The following is a 23,964-nucleotide window of genomic DNA, read 5'->3' on the forward strand; positions in this document are numbered from 1 at the left end:
TCCAATGTAATTATGTGAGAGTCGAGTAAAGTGGCCTCTTATGATTACTGAAAGTGTCTTTAGTTTTGTTAGTGGTTTCCTTTTTTTCTTGGGTGCAATGTTATGCTTTTCATCCTTGTCTTGATTAAGATTAGCTAGTGGGTTTATCTCCCAACCACAGAATTGTCTTTTGATTCATTTATTCTCTTTAATTTCTACTTTTATCTTCACTAACTCTTCTACTTTTGGTCAGTTTTGATATTCTTTTTCTAAATATATAAGTTGGCTGCTTAATTTGTTTTTGTTCTTTTCAATTGATTTAAATATATAAGGCTGCGAATTTTCTTCTGAGCAGTGGACAGTACCTTGGATTCTCTGGGAAGTCTGCAGTTTGGGTTAGGTTCCCTATGACATAATAAATTTTTAACACCAAAATTATTATTTTTACACCAGGAAGTTCAGGTCAAACAGTGGTTTCACATATGAAAACCTATGATTAAGACTTTAAAAAATATTTTGAAGGATAATTAACAAGCTTTCACTGCACTGTAAAATACGAATCAGAGAAGATTAAATTCATCCACTAATTAAGGGCATAATTAGTGTAAAGGTGATGATTTGTTAGCTTAGATAAGTTTTTATTGGAATATATAGTTTTATTTAATTCTAAAAGTTTTCTGTGAGATTGGATCTTTCCTAATCCACATGCAAGAGATGTGGAAACAAATCTTGTCATTTACTAAGAGCTGCTTAAGACTTTAATTAAGACATGACATTATTTACAACTAAATTCAAACAAAACAAGCAAGATTTAGGGTATTCTTGCTTTGTACATTAATTGATATTTGGACATTAGTCACATATGTATATTAATAAAATAATCTACATGGAAGTCAGAGTGACCAATTTAAGAGCTTCTTAAACAATTCTCCCCCAAATAAGAGAATTGTTCAGTGTTCTTGTTTAATTTTTTAAAAATTCATTTTATTTTACAGACTAGGGAACTGAGATCCAGTGTACCTTGCTGTTTGAAAGTCCTTCTGTTATTAAGAGGATGAGACTGGAGTTAACTGTTACTAAACCAAATTCTATTCAATGACACAAAAAATATTGCTGTGAAAGAACAGATTCTTATTAAATTCTTATTAACTTTGTTTTATAGAGAATACAAGCGAGCATTCTAAAAGCATTTAACAACCCAACTACTAAAACTGCTGATGATGAAACTAGAAAAAAAGTCAAAGGTATGTTGACTCTTTCACTGTAAAAAATTTCTTCTAGAAGAAAATATTAAAAGTTTCTTTTCAGAGGAAAAACTGAGCATTATGTGAACTAATTCTCTAAAGCAGTGGTCTTGAAATGAAGATGTACTTATTCCAGTGGCTGCAAGATATTCTAGTAGATCATAGAAACAAAATGTTAGAATGTATCCATGTGAATTTGTAAAAATAAAATTAATATGAAACATGCAGATTGATGTTGATGCCTTTATGTGAAGTATGTAAGTTGCTGAAAATCGCATCCTCACTTGGAAGTTCACTTTCATCATACTGTGTCATTTTGCCGATGAGGTCTGCTTGGATGACTGGATTTATGGATATTATCTAGTTTTAACTAGACAAAATGCTTAAGTGCTCCAAAAATTCCTTCAGGGAAACCATTTATTGAAGAGAGTGCTAACAGGTCAAGCGTACATGCCTGCTTTACACCCAAAGCAGCCAAATTGTGAGGCACAAACAATGATCAGCCAAATTATGAGGCACAAACAATGATTATCGAATCTAAACAGATCACTTATAATTATCAACATTTACATGTGGGTTTATATTCCATAGTGATTTACTTTGTCCTAAATGTATATTCTGCCTTGAGATATTAACTAATAGTAGTATGAAGTCATCATTTTTAGAAGACATTTAAAATTATTATTTGTATTTTACTTATTCTCTTTTCTAACTTCTATATTTCTGTAGCATTATATGTACACACTACATGTCTATAATTTCTAAACAAATATACATTGTGATATACATGCCAAAACTTTATATTGCAGTTAAGGGTTCAAGATTTTAAAAAATATAGATTCTCAAGCATACTTTGTTCTTTTGTTTTGAGATAGTGCCATCTAGTGCATGTTTATAATAACTGCCCAGTTTTTCTTTCACCTCTTTCTAGTTTTGTAATCTTTTCTATTTTTAATCTCTCGTATAGTTTTTCTTAATGAAATAACTTAGTTTACCATCATTTCTAATTAGTTATCATCATAATTAATAAATGTTTATTGATACATCTGGATATGTCTGTTCTGTCATTCGGTGCTTCAAATAATATTTTAAAATTATGTTAAATGCTGTTTGTAATTTGAAGGTAAAGACCCAAAAAGGATAGAAAAAAAGTTTGAAAGAGAAGTGAATAGGTTTGTTAATATATTTTTCCCCTAGTATTTACTTTGGAGGATTTCAAATTTCTTTTAGAACAGTATAACGAAGCCCCATATACCCATCATCCCACTTAAACTACATTCAGTTCATGGGGTATTACGTTTTTCTATTTCCTCTCAACCCAAGACTATTTTGAAGGAAATTATAGGCATAATTTCTTTGATTTATAAATATTTTTCAAACAATAATTTTAACATTTTTTATATAGCAGTACACACACACACACACATAACAGTTATTAATTGCCATCTTAATTCTTTACACTGTGCTGTGTTTACTTGTCTCTGACTACTCTGTCATTTCCATAGTTATGGTCCTGGCATCTGTAGCACGAAAAGCGTTATCTCTTTTTCCATCCCCCTACCCCTAGGTTAGGCGCAGAAGCTTTAAAGGGCTTAAAGCAAGTACTTGCAGTGTAGTATAAATAGTGGTGATTGCCCTACTTAATTTAACTTTTAAGAGCAGTTTGTTATTTCTTGAAGACTACTGTAGTTGATAGTCATACTTTCTCTACAGAATTGCATAGGAGAAAGACATTATAACATCTTAAAGTAAAATACACTATTAAATGTGGTACTAGACATCTGCCTTAGATTTCTTTTGAATCAACAGGGGGAAAAAAGCATGTTACATTGTTAGGTTGATGGTTGACATGTTTTTTTGCATTAAAAAGCATTATTTTTACAGCATATGGAAAAGAAGGTGTGAAAATGAACTTCATAGATCGGATCTTTATTGGTGAATTAACTAGCACAGTCATGTGTGAAGAATGTGCAAATGTAGGTACTTTAAAATTCCCTTCAACATGGAATAGATTACAGTCACGTTGTACATTTTCTTTCACATATATAATATCAGCAGTCACTTATTTTTGTGACAGATGACTACATAATAGTATTCTTCACTCCTAGAAAATAAACATAATTTATAATTTTTAAGAGTAGATGTGTTATTTTTCCTCTCGAGAAACCTGTGGAATTCTCTTAGCCTGTTTTAAAAGTCTTGGATGTACTAACTACTTCTTTGTATTAAAATGAAAAAGTTCTGTGAATTTTCTCTTTGCCCTAAAATATAGTTCCAAAAGAAATAATTTGATGTAACATAACCTAGGGTGATCTACCACATTTGAATTTAAGTTTACTTTTATAGGACTTGTTTAAGTTGGTTTTTTAAGTAGATTTAAATTAACATCTTTGAATTTATTGATAATTTTTATTTGAAATGCCATCTGTACTTTAACAACAGTTTAAAGATGTATAAATTTTTATAGATTTTCAATGGCTTGATAAAGAATATTTCTGAAAGCATATGGCTTAGAGTGTGATCAGCTTAAACTTCAGTCAGATTTTATTGTAAAAGAGAGAGTTTATGTACATTCTCCTTATGGAGATTATGGAGTACCTGTCTATCTTCTTTAGTTTTACACATTTAGAATTATATATGTCCTTCTAGCTTGTTATATTGAAGCACAGACTGTGTCAACATGATGTTACTTAAAAATTTCTAATATATTCAACATAGAAGTTGATTTCTCTCTCACAAGCTAGACTATCTTTTAAAACAGAATTATCCTAAAAAATCTACAAACACAGTCAAAGGCCATTTTTACATGACCTTTTCTTAACGTTCATATTCTATATGTTATGGCACTGATTTCACTAAAAATATGTTTATCTTTAGTTAACATTGTTATTCTACACAGTTTATTTTGAAGTTGCTTTAAATATTACAGGTTAGTTATATTTACAACATTATAAAATTAAACTGAGTTGTATTTATTAACATTTTGGGATATCTTATTTTGATTAATGATATGTGCTGCTATACCTAATTAAATTCCTATTGTTCCAAGAATGTTTTTTAACTTAAAATTTTAAGTTGCCTGAGAAGTTTGATTTCTTTAAGCTTTTACAAAAGTGCATTGTCCATGTTAGAATTCTAACTGAAGTTCTCAATATATTTTTTCTTAAAGATCTCCATGGTGAAAGATCCTTTTATTGATATTTCACTTCCTATAATAGAAGAGAGGGTAAGGAGAAAACTTAATAATACGTCTTTTGTGAAGGGCATTTATTTATTCATATATGCAGACATTTCTTGAGTATATTATCAAATATATGAGTCATTTTTTATATACAGTAATCAAGCTTATACAACATAACATTGGGGTTTGTATATGTATGCATAAAGCTTGATATAGTTCTTATTCTCAAGGAATTTAAACCCTTATGGTTTATATTTTGTTTTGAGAGTGAATGTTAAAGAAAATATACTTCAAATGAGTTAGAATTTTAAAAAGTAGATGATATCCAGAATTTATTTTTTAAAGAGATTTTGTGTTATGTACATGGCATCTATATAGGTTTCAAAACCATTATTTTTGGGAAGAATGAGTAAATATAGAAGTTTACAGGAGACAGATAATGAACAGTACAGTGGCACTGTTACTATAGAAAATACTCATCAACCCGGAGCAACAAAGACGCTTTCGTCATCTAAAGATAAGGTAAGATTATGTGCATTTGTGAGACAATTGTTTTTTAAAACAATCTTTTATTAAGAGAAGTTTCAAAATTATACAAAAGTAGAAAAATTGTATAATAAACTCCTGTGTACTCAGTTCTCAGCTTCATAATTATCAGCTAATGGCTAATGTTTTATCTATATCTACTTCACATTCTCCCCTTCCTCACCCCAGATTATTTTGGAAAAAAATCCCAAATATATCATATAGTTCAGTGTGTGTCTCTAAAAGATACTCTTTTTAACTACATAACCATAGTACCATTATCATACCTAAAATATTAATAACTTCTTAATAGCACCAATATCCATTCATTAAATCTCTTTTAATCTACAGATTTTCCCCACCCTCCAATTTTTCCTGTGCAATTTATTTTTTGAAGAAATCAGGTCATTTTTTAAAGCAGTTTTGTACATTCCCATATTGATAGTAATTCATTTTGCTATTGTGTTCCTTTATTTTCTCTCTAAGGCAATTAGATATAGAGGCCTAATTAGCTTTAGGTTTGATTATTTAATTTTGGGCAAGAAAACTTATAGATGGCAGTGCAGACTTCCAGGAGGTGCCCATCAAGTTTGATGTCTCTTTCCGTCATGTTACCAGTCATCGATGACCATTGTCTAGACATGTTATTCCACTAGGGACACACCTGGCTGTTGTTATCCCACATAAATTTTTAAAAATCAATCAAAATTTTTATTTCATTAAAACAATTTTTTTACAAGATGTGGTTTATACTTAGCAAATTGATATACTATCAGATTTAACTTACTCTATAGAAAGCTTTCGAAGTGGAAAGACTACAGATATTATGCAGAAGTTTACACTTGAAAATCCTTCCACACAGCACAATTCTTCTGCAAATAGGGAACAACTATTGTTGGTGTCTTGTGTAAAGGTTTATTTTTAAATTAAAACTACTTATTAGTATATCTTCTACTGATTGTAATTTATGTAGATTTAGGAAATGGATTTCAGAGATACTATAAAAAATATATATCTAATAAAAGTGGAACGTTTAAGTAAGATGTATTGGCATTTATTTTCAGTAAAGTCACAAGATTCTTTTCTCTGAAAACACTGTCACCTTACAGAATCAACTAATTCATGGCAGAAAACGTATAAGAAAAGTATCATCTGGAGAAGATAAAGCTCTTGTCATATACCAGGAAAATGGAAACCTCAAGATGAAAGGGGATTCTTCAGTGTTTGCAAGTGTCACGAATACAGAATCAACTCTGACTGAAAGCCCTACAGATGGCAGTGAAAAAGAAGCTGGCCATTCTGAAAGTAGTGTTGATGCTGACAGTGAGGATTCAGAATCTGAAAGTGCTTCAGAGCAGACTGTGTTGTTGAGATCCAGTAGTGTATGCTGTATGCACACAAATGGATACTTTCATCATCCATCAGCAAGTGAACCACCCACCAAGGAGATTGACAGTGGTGATGAGGGAGTGTCTGAAGCTATTTCCGAACTTCATTTAAACAGCACTGTAACTGGAGATAGAGATTTTGACCAAGAAAATGAGCCACTAAATCTTCCAAATTTATGTTTTTCAGAGGAGAAGCATATGTCTCACAGTCCTCAAAATGCTTTTCAGACCCTTTCTCAGAGCTATATAACTACTTCTAAAGAATGTTCAATTCAGTCCTGTCTCTACCAGTTTACATCTATGGAATTGCTAATGGGGAATAACAAGCTTCTATGTGAGAATTGTACTGAAAAGAAACATAAGTACCAAAGGGAAACCAGTTCTACAGGTAAATATTTAGCTTTTTTTTTTTTTTGCTATTCATGGATTATCTGATAGTCAGTGACTAGTTGGTTATAGATCCCAAAGAGAAGAACCTAAGAACCTGTCTCCATATTTGAGCTGCTTGGAGGCAGGGATTGTTTTATTCATATTTACATATTTGTACCTCAGCACTGAAGACACTGGGCAGAGTAAATTGTCAATAGATTTTTATAAAAATAAATTGATGAACATGAAATATTCATCTCTACCTTGAAAATACAAATCCACATAATCTTATTTCAAGGGACTAGCTATCTGAAATCTTTGCAGAAGAAATTTCCCTAAAACTTAAAATTGTATCACTAGTGAGATTAATGATGAGATTAGTATGCTTCACAAATCCCATCAGTCTAGTATAAAGTCATAAGATATAAATTTGAGGATTTTAAATAATTGCGTATTATAAAACTAGCAAAAACAATAACTGTGTTTAGTTGACCACAGAAAAATGGTAAAAAGGTAACTCGTCAAGTATGAAATTTTCAGTGCATCTCTAGCCTTGTCTAAGTGGAGAGAATACTCTGATTCTTAGTGACTAGTTGTTTCAAAATATAGGTTTTATTTTTCATGTATGGTGAGGCCAACAGATCAGGAGACGGTTGCCACTGAAATGATAGTTTGTTAATTATAGTGTGGGGAGGAAGCACAGGGGGCACAGGAGGTAGAGGGAGCTGAGGAGGAAACTAGGGCAATTGTCTTTATCATGGTTTCCAAGGGAAGACATAGGCAAGGCAGGGTAAACAGATTTAGGACCGACTAGCTTTGAATAATTTCAAGAGGCTCTGGGCAATAGGGGCTGTCTCTAGTTGTCTGGTACCTGGCCCTGGTGTGATTAGGGCTGGTGGATAGTGGCTTAGAGTATAAGTCCAATAAAGGAGGTAGCTGGGGTATGGGTTTTGGACTGGTTGCTTTGCATATGAAACACACACTTAAGTTTTTACTATCTTTAGGAATTAGCTAGCTCTGGGAGAGGCCCACTTTCCAGTGTCAGCAAGTCCCTAATTATCAAAGCATCACAATAAAGATATGCTTAATACATTAGTAATTAAGGAAATGTCTAGATGAGAGAAGGAAGAAATATCAAATTATATTAATCCAAGTTAAATATGCAATTGGCCATATTCAAATCCGATTCAAGTCCTTCCTAACAAGTTCTTGTTGAAATGCCCCAGAGTTCCCATGAAACATGATCTCCTTTTACTGCAATGAATTACGAGCTGATTTTATCAATTAACAGGTGTGTTTCTGGTGGTCTTTGGCTGAAGGGCATTGTCATAAGTTACTACTAGACCATCTCCTTTCCAGCTTCCTATTCTTTATCTGTATAAGAGTGTGCCTTCTAAAAAATAATCTTTCATTTTAGTGATTTTGAAAAGGAGTAGAGATACCATGTAACCAGAAGTCTAGTTTCTTTTTTTAGATCAGTTTACTAAATTTGAATATAATAGAATTTGCATATAGTATATAATTTGCATACAATAAAACTCATCAGTTTTAAGTATACAATTTAATGAGTTTTGATAACATATATAGACCTGTAACCACAATCAAGACATAAAACATTTCCATCGCCCACAATCAAGGCATAAAACATTTCCATCGCCCCATTGCAGTTAATCTCCTCTCTCATTGTTTATTTAGTCCCTGCACTCACCAGTCTGATGTATTTCCCTATAGTTTTTCCTTCTCCAGGATATCATATAAATGAAATCATATAATACATAGCCTTTTGTCTCTAGCTTCTTTGCCACTGAGCATAATGCTTTGAGATTCATCCACACTCTTACAAATATCAATAGTTCATTCTCTTTTTTTTAATATTTTCAAAATGTGATATGGTGCTTCTGTATAAATGTTGACAACATTATGTGGTAGATAATGTATAAAATGGAATCTTACAAATAAATTTATTTTATGCAGAAAAGAAAACAGAAGGGGCTTATACTAATGCCAGGAAGCAGTTGCTCATTTCTGCTGTTCCAACTATCCTAATTCTCCATCTTAAAAGATTCCATCAGGTAAAAGTCCCTTTAGTAGCACTATAATAATTTTCATCATATGTTTTATAGGCCCTAAAACTTATAAAATACTGTCAAGGATTAGACTTAATTTATTGAATTTAAAAATTTGTCATAAGGAATTTACTGCTTTTTCAGCCAGAATAATTTATAAGACTTTTCTAATTAAAATTGTTTAATTCACAATATTTGAAGATTTAGGTGGTAGGAACCCAAGTGACGTGTGTGTGTTTGTGTGTATCAATGGAAAAATAAGATTTATTAAGAACTCTTAGAAGCAGGGAAGTAGCAACATGCACATTGCTTTCTGAACTCCCATGATCTCATGTGTGGGCTGGGCACTGTTGGCTAGGACTAAGTGCAAAAAGGGCTGCAAGGTAGGCTCCACCCCTGCAAGACTAAATGGGTGGGAAGCAAAATATATTTAATGTGTTAGGTTTCTCTCCAGTCATTTTTAGTTTTAACCCAGTGCCTTCTCTCACTTTTCTTCTTTGCATTTGTTAAAATGATCTTAACATTTCTCTGGCAGAATGAATAAGTGAAAATACTAAAACATTTTTGCAAAAGTTAGAAGGGATGATTTTTTTTTTGACACCTGTTTGAAAATAAAACTATAATAATTAAAGTAATATGGTCAGAATTGTTAATCAATAAGACATGAGTATAATTTAAAGCTCTTTTGTTATGATAATGAAAGAATCTGAAATCAGTTGAGAAGGGGCTATATTATTCAATAAAAGACTTAGGAAAAATAGCTGTTGATGGAAATACAAATTTAAAGCTTCCCTCTCCACCATATATATCAATACTATTTTTAGATAATTTTTTTTAATTGTATGAAACAAATTATCAAAAGACTAGAAGAAAACTTAAATGAATATTAAGCTGACCTCTGCATGGAAGATTTTCTAAGTATAAAAGCCATAAAAGAAATCTCAAGGGAAAAGATCAAGCACTTTAATTATATATCTGCAACATTTCAGGGGGGCCACAGATGGGCAGGAAGAAATTTTTCTCTAAATACCCCCCATGCTTATCCACAGAAAGATTATAAGTTCTTGATTTTCTATAGCCAGAGTTATAAAAATGCAGCAGAAATGAAATGACTGTGGAGAGCAGAAGCAGATGTATTTTGTCTGATAGCATCAGAATGCCTAATGAAAGGTATAGATCTGTAGTGACTCTGAGTAATACAAGGTTATGCCAGATCTGAGAAGCTAATTGCATGATGTGCCACAGCTATTTTATATTTGGTACTTGCATCCCTATTTAGGAACAACTTAAAGAATTCATGTCTTTAAATAGAAACATTTATGGACAATTCTGTCCCTTCTTGCTCTTAAGCTTCATGTAATGTCAGCAGAGTCACATTCTTATTCCTAGGTACTGGGAATTATAGGGAGCAGACTCTGAGCAATGTTTCTACTTTTAGTACTTTAGTGTGTCCCTGAAAGCCTGTTTCTCTATAGTAACTTTAGAGGTATGTATATCAGAAACATCCATGACACTGAAAGGCAAATCTCACACAGGATAGAGATCTTTGTCATAAATATGGCAAATGACTAATACCATAAATATATAAAGAACTCTTAAAGATCAATAAGAAAAATATTAAGACCTTAATAGAAAAATGGCAAAGAACATGAATTGACAGTTCATAGAAGTGAATATTCCAAAAAAGTATGAAGAAAAAGGTCCATCCTTTCCAACTAAACCAAATGCGAAATAAAATGACAGTGAGATTCTTTTTTGACCTGTTCAAATTAGCAAAGATGCGGTCATGCTGATAAGTGAGATATAGGCACTCTCGTGTTCCAGCAGTGGGAGTATAAGTTCATAATACCTAGAAAGTTATTTAATAATATATATCAAGAACATTAAGTACTGTTTTGAATAAGCATAATTTTTTAACAAAAGTAATTACTTTTGATTAAGTAATTTCACTTGTAAGAACCTGTCACAAGGAAAGAGAGATATACACAAAAATGTGTATCTCAGTCATTGTAGGTCATGCCAGATATGAGGCCTGATGTAACTGTCCAATGTGCACAACGTCGTATTTATATTTTAATGACATGGGAAAATATTCAGTTAAAAAAAAGAAACAAATAGGGTGGAGCCTGCATATTCCCAAATATAAGGCAAGATATTTTCCAAAACTTATCTCCTAGAAAAATAGATTCAAGATGATTACTAGACTTATTGGAGTAATCACTTTGTAAGATATATGTGTTGAATCACTATGTTGTACAGCTGAAACTAATATAATATTGCATGTCAACTGTAAGTAAAAATAGGTTTGACAAAAAAGAAAAAGGGATTCATCTTATATTAAAGGCTTTTACAAAGTCTTCCCTATTATGGGGTGGTTTCTCAACAGCACAGTTCAGTTTAGGGAGGACATATGAGCCTGAAATGATCTCAGATAGTGCTGGTATTAGATGCTTATAGAGGTCACCTGATGAGAAAAAAGAGGCAAACAAATTGAGTACAGATTAAATAAGTATTCATGGAATATAACCTCATAATTTCATGTCAGATATCATGGTAAGTGTTCTAAACATCACTTGAAAAAACATCAGTAAGTGGGTATATTTTGGTCAAAAAATAAGTTTTTTCTTTAAAGAGAGGTAAGAAATATGCAACAAATCTATACTAAAATTATGTCACTGAAGTCATGAAAGCCTTGCATGAAAGGTTGTATCTGTTAGTTTTTGTTACCCAAGTAATTCAAATTTAAGTATCCTCTGATTCCAGTAGAGTTTCTATTTGTAGATTTCCTATCCAATAATTTTTGACAGTCTATTAACTAGTTCTTTTTATCATTACATAATGCAAAGTATACATTTTTCAAGTTCTGCTTTTGGTAATTAAAAATAGAGAAAAATAGAGCTTACTTAACATGACAGTTCTTTTTGATTTATTATATAATATAGAACATTTACTTTTATTGGTAAAATGATTTGAGTATTCAGGCTATTTCCTTTTAATGAATGAATATCACTTACTTTTAGAACTGAAATGGATCTAATCTAATCCATTTATACCTTGATCTAGATGAAGTTGCCTAGAGTCAGTTTAACTGTTAACCAGTCATTGAGTCAGGTTAATGCCTTGATCTAGATGAAGTTGCCTAGAGTCAATGTAACTGTTAACCAGTCACTGAGTCAGGCCTAGGATATGCTCCTGACACTAGTTGAATACCTTTCATGGTAGCATATGTATCAGGAACTGAGCTTTTATCACATTGAATTTATTTTTTCTCTAAGTGTTGAAAAGCCACAGTGAAAGTAATTATCCCCATATTGTTTGTGGTAAAAATGCACATATAAACGAATGATCTTTGCAGTAAAAGTTTATGAAACCTAATGAAAAACTTAGTCTTATATCAATTTTCAACTATTCATTAGTCATGTTTTTTATATCTATGAAAAAAACTAACTTCTAGGATTCTTTTAATTTTAATTAACAAACATGATTTAGATTGTTTGCATTACAAAATTATTTTTGTCTTTTTAAGGCTGGATTGAGTCTTCGCAAAGTAAACAGACATGTAGATTTTCCACTTATGCTTGATTTAGCACCATTCTGTTCTGCTACTTGTAAGGTACAGTATATTAAGTAATTTAATTGATTTGTAAATTGTATGCTTAAAAGTAACCTATGAATGTTTATTATGCCATGCTTTTCTTGTCTGTCTGTCTGTCTGTCTCTTTCTTTCTAAATTAAGCTTCTCTGAAAGGGAATTTTATAGGTAGTGAAGTTAAATCAGTAACATGTGGAACACGTAACACAATATGACTTTTGTCCTTTGAGAATAGATTTAGGGAAAGCTGAAAAGATGTGCAAAGCATGAGACCTGGTGGTCATGAAGATTAGAGCTACTTGTCTGCGCTGCTGGAAGCAGATAGTTGCTGAGAGAAGTAAACAGATTTTGTGCCCTCTCCTGTTCCTTGTGAATGATATGCTTAAATGGCAGTAGTTTTAGCATTTGTTTTTTTCTTTTATAAATCAATATATACTAGTGCATTCTTATTCCATTTCATGTACACTACTGAGGACAGCATACTGGTTGGGTGAGTATGATACTTTAAAATTGCTAACACTTTAAAAATTAGATACAGACAGTACACTGGCTTATAATTGCTTGTACTTATATGTAACAACTGTACAAGTAAGTGAAACTGATGACTTTGTCTTCCTTGAGGGAACCAAACCATTTTTTAGAATAATGAATGAATTCACTAGCATCCCCAAACGGTGATCAATTAATTTAGCATTATAAATTCATAGATTTAGACACATTGGATATGTTTCAGTTTAGTACACTTTTCTTTTTATTCATGTTCTAATATATTAGTCTAATGGGTCTATAGTTGACTTCTGAAAGCCACTTCAAGTTGGCTCCTGGGTTCTTTTGACATGACCCTAGTGGTTCCTATCCAAATGATTATACTGCCAACTGGATATATCCTTCACTTGCTTAATTTTTAAATTTAAAATTTTTAGAAATTATTTTTTTAATTTAAATTTTTACAATTTTGTTTAATAACTGCACAAACTTTTTAGGAGCTTTAAACAATATCCACTTATTTAAAAAACAATCTTTTAAATTACAGTTGACATGTTAGTTTCAGGTGTACAACAAAGTGATTAGACATTTATAACTTACGAAGCAATCACCCCCATAGATCTAGTACCCATCTGATACCATATGTAGTTATTACAGTATTATGGACTATATTTCCAATGCTGTATTTTACTTCCCATGATTGTTATTATAACTAGCAATTTGCACATCTTAATCCCTTCTACTTTTTTATCCATTCACCCAACCCCCCTTCCATCTGGCAACCATCAGTTTGTTCTATTTATGAGTTTGTTTCTGTTTTGTTTGTTCATTTATTTATTTTTTTATTAAGTTCCACACATAAGTGAAATCATATGGTATTTGTCCTCTGTTTGACTTACCTTACTTAGTGTAATACACTTTAGAATCCAGCAAATGGCAAGATTTCACTCCTTTTTATGGCTGAGTAATATTCCATTGTATATATGTACCACATCTTCTTTATCCATTTGTCTGTTCATGGACACTTAGGTTGCTTCCATATCCTGGCTATTGTAAATAATGCTGCAATGAACATAGAGTTGCACATGTCTTTTCAAATTAGTGTTTTAGGTTTCTTCAGATACGCAAAAGTGGAATTTCTGAGTCCTTCTTTTCTCCTATTATAGCCTTTTTTTAAAGGCCTATTTTGTCTGATATAATTATTATTACCCCAGCTTCTTATTTTTCATTTGCATGAAATATCTTTTCCATCCCTTTATTTTCAAGTGTGTATATGTGTCTTTTAATTTCAAGTAGGTCTCTGGTAGGTGGCATATGTATGGTTTTTGTTTACTTATCCATTCAACCACCCTATGTATTTTTTTTCTAATCCATAGTTTATTTAATGCTAGAATACTCAACATAAAACATGTTTTTTACATCTGCCTATACATATTTTTAAATTTTTATATTTTTTATGTTTTTCAATTATAATTGACATAAAATATATTAGTTTCATGTGTACAACACAGTGATGACATTTATATAAAATGATCACCCCGATTAATCCAGTACCCTTCTGACACCATACATACTTATTACAATATTAATTACCATATTCTCTGTGCTATACTCTATAACCTCATGACTATTTTGTAACTACCAATTTGTACCTCTTAATCCCCCTTCACTAATTCTTCCACCCCCCCAATCTGACAACCATCAGAATGTTCTATCTATGAGCTTGTTTCTGTTGTTTATCCTGCTCTCTAGATTCCACATATGACATTTGTCTTTCTCTGTCTGACTTACTCCACTCAGCACAATACCCTCTAGATCGATCCATGTTGTTGCAGATGGCAAGATTTCATTCTTTTTTATGGCTGAGTAATATTCCATTGTATATCTGTACCACTTCTTCCATTCATCCATTGATGGACACCCAGGATGCCTCCATATCTTGGCTACTGTACATAATGCTGCAGTGAATATATGGATTCACATGTCCCTTCAAAGCAGTGTTTTGGGTTTCTTCAGATAATACCCAGAAGTGAGATAACTGGGTAACTGGGTCCTTCTTTGTCTTTTGTTACAAAGTCTATCTTATTCTTTGTCTCTTTGTTTTAAAATCTGTTTTGCCTGGTATCAGTATTGCTACCCCAGAGTTTTTTTGTTTGTTTCCATTTTCATGAAACATCTTTTTTCATCCCTTTACTTTCAGTCTTTATGTGTCTTTCGATCTGAAATGAGTCTCTTGAAGGCAGCATATGTAAGGGTCTTTTCTTACCCAGTCACCCTATCTTTTCAATGGAGCATTTAATACACTTACATTTAAAGTAATTGCTGCTAGATATGTAGTTATTGCCATTTTATTATTCACAATCTTTATTTTTTTTCCTTCTTGAAGAAGTCCCTCTAACATTTCCTGTAATACTGGCTTGGTGATGATGAACTCCTTTAGCATTTTATTGTCTGGGAAGCCCTTTATCTGTCCTTTGATTCTTAGTGATAGCTTTGCTAGGTAGAGTAATCTTGGTTGTAGGTCCTTGCTTGTCATTACTTTGAGTATTTCATGCCAGTCCCTTTTGGCTTGTAAGGCTTCTGTTGAGAAATCAACTGAAAGTCTTATGAAAGCTCCCTTGTTGGTAACTAATTGCTTTTCTCTTGCTGCTTTTAAGTTTCCCTTTGTCTTTAACCTTTGGCATTTTAATTATGACGTGTCTTGGTTTTGGCCTCTTTGGGTTCATCTTGTTTGGGACTCTCTATGCTTCTTGGGCTTGTTTGTGTATTTCCTTCACCAAGTTAGCAAAGTTTTCCACCATTTCTTGAAATAGGTTTTCAATTCTTTGCTCTTGATCTTCTCCTTCTGATATCCCTATGATGCAAATGTTGTTAGGCTTGATGTTGTCCCAGAGGTCCCATAAATTGTCCTCATTATTTTGGATTCTTTTTTCTTATTGCTGTTCTGATTGGGTGTTTTCTGCTACCTTATTTTCTAAATTGCTGATTCGATCCTCCGCTTCATCTTATCTACTGTTAATTCCTCCTAAGTTATTCTTCATTTCAGATATTGTAGTCTTCATTTCTAACTAGTTATTTTTATGTTTTCTATCTCCATTTTTATGTTTTCCATCTCTTTGTTAAAGTTCTCACTGAGCTCCCCTAGGTTCATTGAGCATCCTTATAACCAGTGTTTTAAACTCTGCATTTAGTAGATTGCTTGTCTTCATTTTGCTTATTTCTTTTTCTGGAGCTTTGTTCTATTATTTGATTTGGGACATGTTTCTTTGTCTTCCCATTTTGGCTGCCTACTTGTGTTTGTTTCTATGTATTAGGTAGGGCTGCTATGTCTCCCAGTCTTAGTAGAGTGGCCTTATATAGTAGGCATACTGTGGGTCTCAGTGGCACAGTCTTCCCTGGTCACTAGAGCCGGGTGCTCCAGGTATATCCCTCGTATGGGTTGTGCATGCCCTCCTGTTGTAGTTGGGCTTTGGTTGCTATTTGCTCATCAGTAGGAGGTATTGACCCTGGGGCTGGTTGGTTGCGATGACTGGCTGTGACCAGTAGAGGAGCTGTTGTGCAGGGGCTGACCCTACAGAGCAGGATTTGCTTTAGCAGGGCTCTGGTGCCTGCCCTGTTTGCCTTTTGGGTGTTTTGTCCTCCTGGGAGGGGCCTTGCCACAGGCCAAGTTCAGGTGCAGCCTGTGCCCTGCCCGAGGCCATCTGGCATGGGCCACCAAGCAATGCACAGATGGCCAACACTCATGCTGGTCTTAGAAGCCCCTTGAAAGGCCAAGCTAAAAACTGAGGCCGGCTGCTGCTAGTGCCAGGCTTGGGGCTGCTCAGCAAGAGGTACGGGGCACGTCGAGGCCAGATGCTGCTTGCTTAGGTTCTGTGAACCTTTGAGAGATTTTAGAAAAGTCTGCAGCATGAGCTAAGACAGGCCATTTTTATGGAAAATACACAGTGGTGATGTCTCAGGGAATTATCAGGGCAGGGCGACCAGTGTTAACCTGGTTGATGGAGATTCAGATATGGTGCCTGCCTTGGTCTGCAAGCCTAGCTGGGCAGGGCTCAACAAAGGAACAGTGTCCTCTGCCAGCACTTACGTCTGGGAGAAAGCTGCCCCTCCAGCCCTCGTCCTAAAGTAAGACAACTCAGTTCCTCCCCATAAGTCCCTGGCACCTTTCCAGATGCTGCCCCAGCACTGGAGCTCAGAGAGAGTGAGCCTCTGCGCCGGCCCCTTAAAAGGAAAGTCTGCAGTTCCCTCAGCCCTCCATCTCACTTAGCCATAATCTCAGCTGGTTTTCACAGCCAGAAGTTATGGGGACTTTTCCTCCTAGCACTGGGGAAAGCCCAGTGTGGGGCCAGGACCCCATGCTCTTCCGGGGGTATCACCGCCTTCGAGATATTTCTCTCGATTCTCAACTGCCCTACTCAGCAGTGGCACCAGCCCATTCTGCATCTCTGCCTCTCCTACCAGTCTCAAGGTGGCCTCCTTTGTGTGTCTCCAGTTGTAGAACTTCTGTTCAGCTAGACATCAGGCGACTCCTCATGATAGCTATTCTGTAGTTTAGTTGTAATTTTGATATGGTTGTGAGAAAAGGCAAGCACCTTGTATTTACCTACTCTGCTATCTTGACCAGACTCCCACCCTATGTCTTTTGATTAGAGCATTTAATCCATTTACATTTAAAGTAATTATTAATAGGTATGTAGTTATTGCCATTTTATTATTCATATTTTGACTTTTTTTTCTTAAGTCCCTTTAATACTTCTTGTAATACTGTTTTGAGAGTGATGAACTTTTTCTTGTCAGGGAATAATTGCATAAAATGTATCAAATCTACAAAATGAGGTAAATTCAAACAATTGTAATTTTTCTCCATGTCTGTTCCATCTATTTCTTCCTTCCCTTTATAGATAACCATTGTTTAAAACTTATGGCTTATTTTATTGCTTTTTAAAAATCTAAACAGATAGGTATGTTTATATGCTTCTCCCCTCTTAAATAATCATAGCTTACAATATGTATCCTTTTTGATACCTTATTCTTTCCATTATCTCCTGGGGATTATTTCATAGCAGTACTTAGAAATAGTCTGCACCCTATTTTTCAAGCAGCACAATACTCTATTGTATGGATGTGTCAAAGTTTATTCAACCAGTCTCCAATTATAGACATTCGGGTCTACTCTATTCCAGTTTTTTGATATTACAAATAATCATGCAATTTGTAGTCTGTTGCATGTCTTTTTACATTTTGCTTATGTATCTGTGAGATAGAATCCTAGAAATAGGATTGAAAAATCCATGAAGAATATATATGTAATTTAGCTAGATAACATGAGATCCAGCATAAGGGTTGTACCACTTTGCATTCTCACATGTACTTTTTCCCCCACAGCTTAGCCAACAGAGGATGTTATTAGGCTTTTACATTTTGCCAGTCTAATACATATGGAAAAGTATCTCAGTGTAGTTTATATGCATTTCTCTTATGTTAAGTAGGACATACATTTTGACTTCATTTTCCTAACAGTATTTCACTAAATATTACTAATTTGGTTTTTTGTTTTTTTGTCCTAAATATTACTAATTCGGTTTTTTGTTTTTTTGTCCTAAAGAATGTAGATGTGGGAGAGAAAGTTCTCTATGGTCTGTATGGCATAGTGGAACACAGTGGCTCAATGAGAGGAGGTCACTACACCGCATATGTGAAAGTCAGAACACCTTCCAGGAAATTATTGGAACATATCACTGGAAAGAAAAATGTACCTGGTAAGCTATCCTGAGTTTATGTTATTCTTAAAAACAAATTAATTTATTTTTCCTTTCCTGTTAGAGGTCAGTTATTTCATGGATAACTCGAGTGGATTCATTTTGTTAATGTTGTTAGAAATATATTTAAGAGTTCTAAGATAATCTTAAAGAATCTTAAATATCATAAGTCTATACTCATCTAGGTGATATGAGTTAACACATTTTTTTCCAAGGTGTCGAGTCATCATGTATTGCAGTGAAGCAGCATTTTATTTAATAGCAAAAGTTTTTAAAGATATACTATGTCCTCAGAATAGTGAGAGTTGAAAATTTGCTGACTTTGCTTATGGATCAGCAAGCTAACTTTTTTTTCTCTTTTTACTTTTATTGAAAATGATTTTTTTCCTCCAATAATAAATATTTACAAGGCTATATAATATTGCACTAGATATTTAAAGTAAAATGATACTATCAATGCTTTGAAAGAGTTCATTTAGGAACATGTTTAACCCAAGAAGAAACACACTTAATGCAATAAGATCTAGTATTAGGTAACTGTAGTTTGTGATGAATGTGTTATTGCTTATAATGTAGAGTAAGAACACACTTATTGTAAAATTATACTTATTTTTGTTTTATTAGGTTTGAAAGAACCTGATAGTGAATCTGCAGGCCAGTGGGTCCATGTTAGCGACACTTATGTGCAGGTGGTTCCGGAATCAAGAGCACTTAGTGCACAAGCGTACCTTCTTTTTTATGAAAGAGTATTTTAATTTTAAGGGTAATGATTACTTAGATCACTTTTATTTAAATGCTGCAGTGATAACCATAATATGAATGTGCCTTTGCAGTCTTGTCCATAGGACTAGCATGTCCCTCAAATGCTCCTGAACATTTTTACCATTTTGGTGAACCCTTTTAAAGTAAATTAAATTTACTCAATGCTCTTATGTTCTTAAAATGAATGTAAACTCATGTTCTAAAAAAATATTTGTCCTGGATCAAAACCCAAATTTATAGTAGTAGAGGAAAACCCTTTATGATGTGGTTTATTATTACAAACATTCAGAAATGATGCTGGCTAAATCAGATCATTCCTTAAAACAGTGTTTCCCAGTGTGAGTCATATATCACCTTTCTGATCTCATATGTATGTATATATCTATATCTCCTGTGCCATTGTTTACTTATTTTTAACCTTATTTTTAGCCTTTTTTAATAGCCCTATTTTGAGCGTATTCCACATGTTATGTGCTAATTGTATTTTTTTTCTAATAAGTATCAAAATAAATACATAACTGTTAAAGAAAAATTGTTCATCCATGTAGCACTCCACTTAAAATCATCTCAGGGCTATCCAGTGGTATACTGATATGTGGGAAACACTGCTATCACATATACTTACACAATAGACATAGTGACTTTGTCATATTTTGTATGATTCAGCCATATATAAAGGTATCACTGTAACTTCAGTAATAAGGGTTTACAAATGGTATATTGATTAGCTTACTGCTTTGAGATTTTGAGAACTACAAAAATATTGACATTAACATTATTTGTAATCTACTCATGGTGGAGTCAAGGATAGTTTGCAAGTGATTAGTCAAGGTCGAAATAGAATTATAGATAATTGTAACATGTAGAATTGGTAAGTAGAAGTAAATCGTTAATCCATATGAGACCATAGAGTACCTATGAAATATAAATTACCAAATTAAATTTGTAAATGATAGAAAATTATATTCTTATTATACTTAATAGGGAAATATCTAGTTCTGTAGATCAGTAAATACTAATCATGGTTTTAGGGTTTTGAGATCACTTTCTCTTTAACAAGCATCATTAATAAGTGCAAGTTTGTTTAACTTCAATGGGACATAAAGTTGGCATTTCTGATTTTCTTTTTAAATAATTACATAATAGCAAAAATCATTTTTACCTGTAGAATACAAATTATTAAGCTGTCAAAACTTGGCACACTACTATTACTCTTTCTTAGGCTTAAATTTTAAATAATAATGGCTACTTCAGTATCACCGTATTGTATCAAAATACATAACTGCATGGTTCAGGCATCCTAATCATTAGTGCCAATGAATGATACTACAGGCAGATGCTGGATAAGTGTCTAGTCCCGGTTTATTCTCCTCTTGGGTAGGAAGGACGAGAATAGTGACTGGAGATAATTGTGGGGATATTTAACCAAGACTCTGACACTTTTTAACATATAAGTACATATAACAGTATCCAAGGTTACCAGTGCTGCCTTTTGCTATATGAACAGAATTGTGAATAGTGTTCAAGATGGTAATACTATACAAAATGCAGAATTTTTAAATGTCATGGTACAAATTCTATTTTTAAGCTGTTGCAATTTCAATAGTAGTATTTTTCTTGATTTTTAATAGTGAAAAGGTGGAAAGTTTGCAAATTCAGATTGTCCTATAAAAGGTCGTTTAAACAGTGTTTAAATAGTGTTTGCTGTTTAATTGTAATCCATTAACACTGATGATTTCAGTACCAAAACAGTGAATTTTTTTTGAAAATTATTAGTTAAATCTAAGCCATCTGGGTAGTGACAATTACCATCCCTCTCCCCCAAATGTAAATATTAAGTCCTCATTTTTCTCCTAGAAAAGATACCATTAAGAGGCATGCACTTTTCATTGAATAGTCACCTGCTTCTTGTTTCATTGTTGGATGGACAGATGAAAAAGGAGCAGGGAAAGGGAGGGAGAGAGAGAAAGAGAGAAAAGGAGAAAGAAGAGAAAGAAATCAGCATTCTTTTCTTTTGGCTTATCTCTTCCACAGTTAAGGTCAGAGATGGTGAGTGATAGATGGGTGAGGGCAAAAATCAAGGAAAGTGCCTAGTACCTGTTTTCATTAAAAGGATGCCAGGAAATACATCAGTGCTGTATTTATCAAATAGATCTTTTAAGCTTTATTTATTAAAACTGATTTTTCATTGAGTGAGCAATATAATGTAGCTTCAGAACATTACCTCAGTACTAAAGTACTGCAATAGTTTTTATGCTTAACTTCACATTTATTCATTAAGTATATATTATGGGATGCCTGCTATGGATCTGGCACTGTGCTGACACTATTTCAACATGTTTTAAAATGGAGAGGCCTATATAAGTTTTAGACATTATCCCAGAACTAACATATACATAAGATACTTTTATTTTTATTTTCATTTCATGTTAAATGAGCTTACTCTAGAATCTACTTTTTTAGGGCCTAGAGTTTATAAATGCTTTTCTGGGCCTGCTGGTAATGGAGTAAACTTTATTTTGATACCTAAGGATTTCCTAAAGATAGCTTTTGTAATAGGGAAAGTATATTAAGTTACACATGGGTCTGCATTTAAATTTTTGTTTTTATTTAGAATATTTCCAAAGCACATTTGCAGGGGTATGAAATTATGAAGCTACTGTAATAACAATAGTTTCCAGATGACCTCAGGAAACAGTACAAATAAGTAAGAATGTTTACAGATCCTCAAATAATGACCACAGTGTTTGGCCAAATGAATTTAAAAAGTAACACAGAGAAGTTTCACTAGCTTTATTTAGAACTGGTTTACAGGGTATGTCTAATCACAGTTTCCCCTAGTTTTTCCATGTTTAAAATAATAAAATTTTGATTATGTGCCAATTCTGTGAATATTTTTGACAGAACCAAGTGTATGCCTATATTTGATTGTCATTTAGTGTTTTTAAAATGGATATGAAAACCACCTTTTTGGGTGGCTAAGGATAGTGATAGTTGGTGTTGGTTCTAAGAGTAGTTAGTTGATACCTGTTTTCTTATTTTAAATGTGCCAACAGAGCTTTTTGGCTATATAATATTTAATAGTTCTTAGCTCGCATATGTGATGATTTTACTCAGTGATTTTATACAACAGCTTAAAAAAATTTCCTGAAGATTAAGCTGTGACATGTATCCCCTTCATCTAATTTTTGTAGTATAAAGCAACATCCTGCCTGCCTTTCTTAAATTCACATTCTTAATTTGTCTGCATGTTACCTGATAAGTAAGCCTAAACTAGATATGTGCAATAAAACTGAGCCTTTAAATATATCTAGTACTTTAAGACAGACTATTTTTAGATATTTAAAATGTTTGGTTCATATAGAAATCATCAATTCAAATCTGTTTAAAAGATAGATGACTATATTTTAAATTTTTAGTAACATTGGTTAATATATCATTCCTACTGTTTTATCTCTACTTTTTTTTGCAGTGTTTTTAGAAAATGGCTATGTAACTTATTGAGCATTATTTTAATGTTTCTGTATAAATATGCATAATAAATATTAAATTCTTATTTGTTTCAAGATTTGTCCTGGAGTTTCTGCTATGCACATTATGGACAGAATATGTTATCTATCAACACTGTATTTACTTAGCTGTATTCAAAATATCCTTCATATTTTAGAAATTCCTTATTTCAGAATAAAATACAATGGGCCACTTTACTCAGATTTCAGTATCTACCATGGATGAGTCTTCATCCTTTCAAATGTTTCTAAAAATATTTTGAGTTATTTAGGCAGAATAATTCATTAGGAAATATTTTGTCTACCTGTTTGTTTTTATTTAACAATTTTGGGGTCGTGTAGCTCTTTGAGATTATGGTGAAAGTTGCAGACCATCTTTCATTTGTTCAATTTAATAAGTATTTATTGAATACCTGCTATGGGACAGGCGTTGTGGATACAGCACCGAACGCAAGAGACAGAAATCACTCTAGGAAGTGAGGAAACAGACATTCTAAGAAGTGAAAAGTAAAGAAAAGATAAATGGTAAATGATATGGAGGAAAATTAAGCAACATTACGTACAGAGCCATATGGAAATTCAAGGTCCAGGGGATGCAGGATGTTCTAGGGATGAAGGTTTTATGATATGAGTCCTGATAGTCCCAAAGGGAAGCTATGAGTGTTGAGGGGAGAGGAGAGTTTTAATTTGGGGGCCCTCTTTTCACTCTTGCTAATGGCAATATGGAAGCTGGGAAGAAAAATCTTGACATGTATCTTCTCAGAAAAATATATGCACTAGATTTTTGTATGTAATTTAAGAGGTTTGTGAACCCCCTCAAGACCATTTTCATACATTTTAAAAGTTGTACTCAAGCAGAAATATCCAAAATGCTTGCATATCCATATGTATATAGGTAGGTCAGTTATGCTACAGTAACAAACAACTCCACATCCCTGTGGCTTAACACAACAAAAGTTTCTTTCTCACCCAAAGTCCAGTGTGAGTCTGGGCAATCTGTAAAGGCAATTGATGACTCTAATCCAGGCTGAATGTCTTGTGGCTCTATCATTTCAACACCAAGCCTCCCCACTATGATAGGGAAAGTGAGCATTAAAAGGTTTT

General features: G+C 33.2%; 1 protein-coding gene across 7 annotated transcripts in view; it reads left to right on the forward strand.

Annotated features, from left to right (window-relative positions):
* The window catches only part of USP45 (ubiquitin specific peptidase 45), a 62,947-nt gene extending 40,030 nt beyond the window's left edge, over positions 1–22,917 (forward strand). For 6 of the 7 annotated variants that reach the window (XM_011360736.2, XM_023530942.1, XM_023530945.1 and 3 more), the window contains 9 exons: positions 1,142–1,223; positions 3,108–3,199; positions 4,393–4,449; positions 4,783–4,926; positions 6,039–6,705; positions 8,661–8,758; positions 12,279–12,365; positions 18,436–18,589; positions 19,214–22,917. In XM_011360736.2, coding sequence (XP_011359038.1) covers positions 1,142–1,223; positions 3,108–3,199; positions 4,393–4,449; positions 4,783–4,926; positions 6,039–6,705; positions 8,661–8,758; positions 12,279–12,365; positions 18,436–18,589; positions 19,214–19,344 — 1,512 coding nt within the window. In that variant the 3' untranslated portion in view covers positions 19,345–22,917. Of the gene's footprint in view, positions 1–1,141; positions 1,224–3,107; positions 3,200–4,392; positions 4,450–4,782; positions 4,927–6,038; positions 6,706–8,660; positions 8,759–12,278; positions 12,366–18,435; positions 18,590–19,213 lie in introns of those variants that run through there. The other variant, XM_011360737.2, reaches the window with a different exon arrangement.
* The last annotated feature ends 1,047 nt before the right edge of the window (positions 22,918–23,964 follow it).

Source organism: Pteropus vampyrus, unplaced genomic scaffold (genome assembly GCF_000151845.1).
Source record: "Pteropus vampyrus isolate Shadow unplaced genomic scaffold, Pvam_2.0 Scaffold58, whole genome shotgun sequence".
Classification (NCBI taxonomy): Eukaryota; Metazoa; Chordata; class Mammalia; order Chiroptera; family Pteropodidae; genus Pteropus; species Pteropus vampyrus.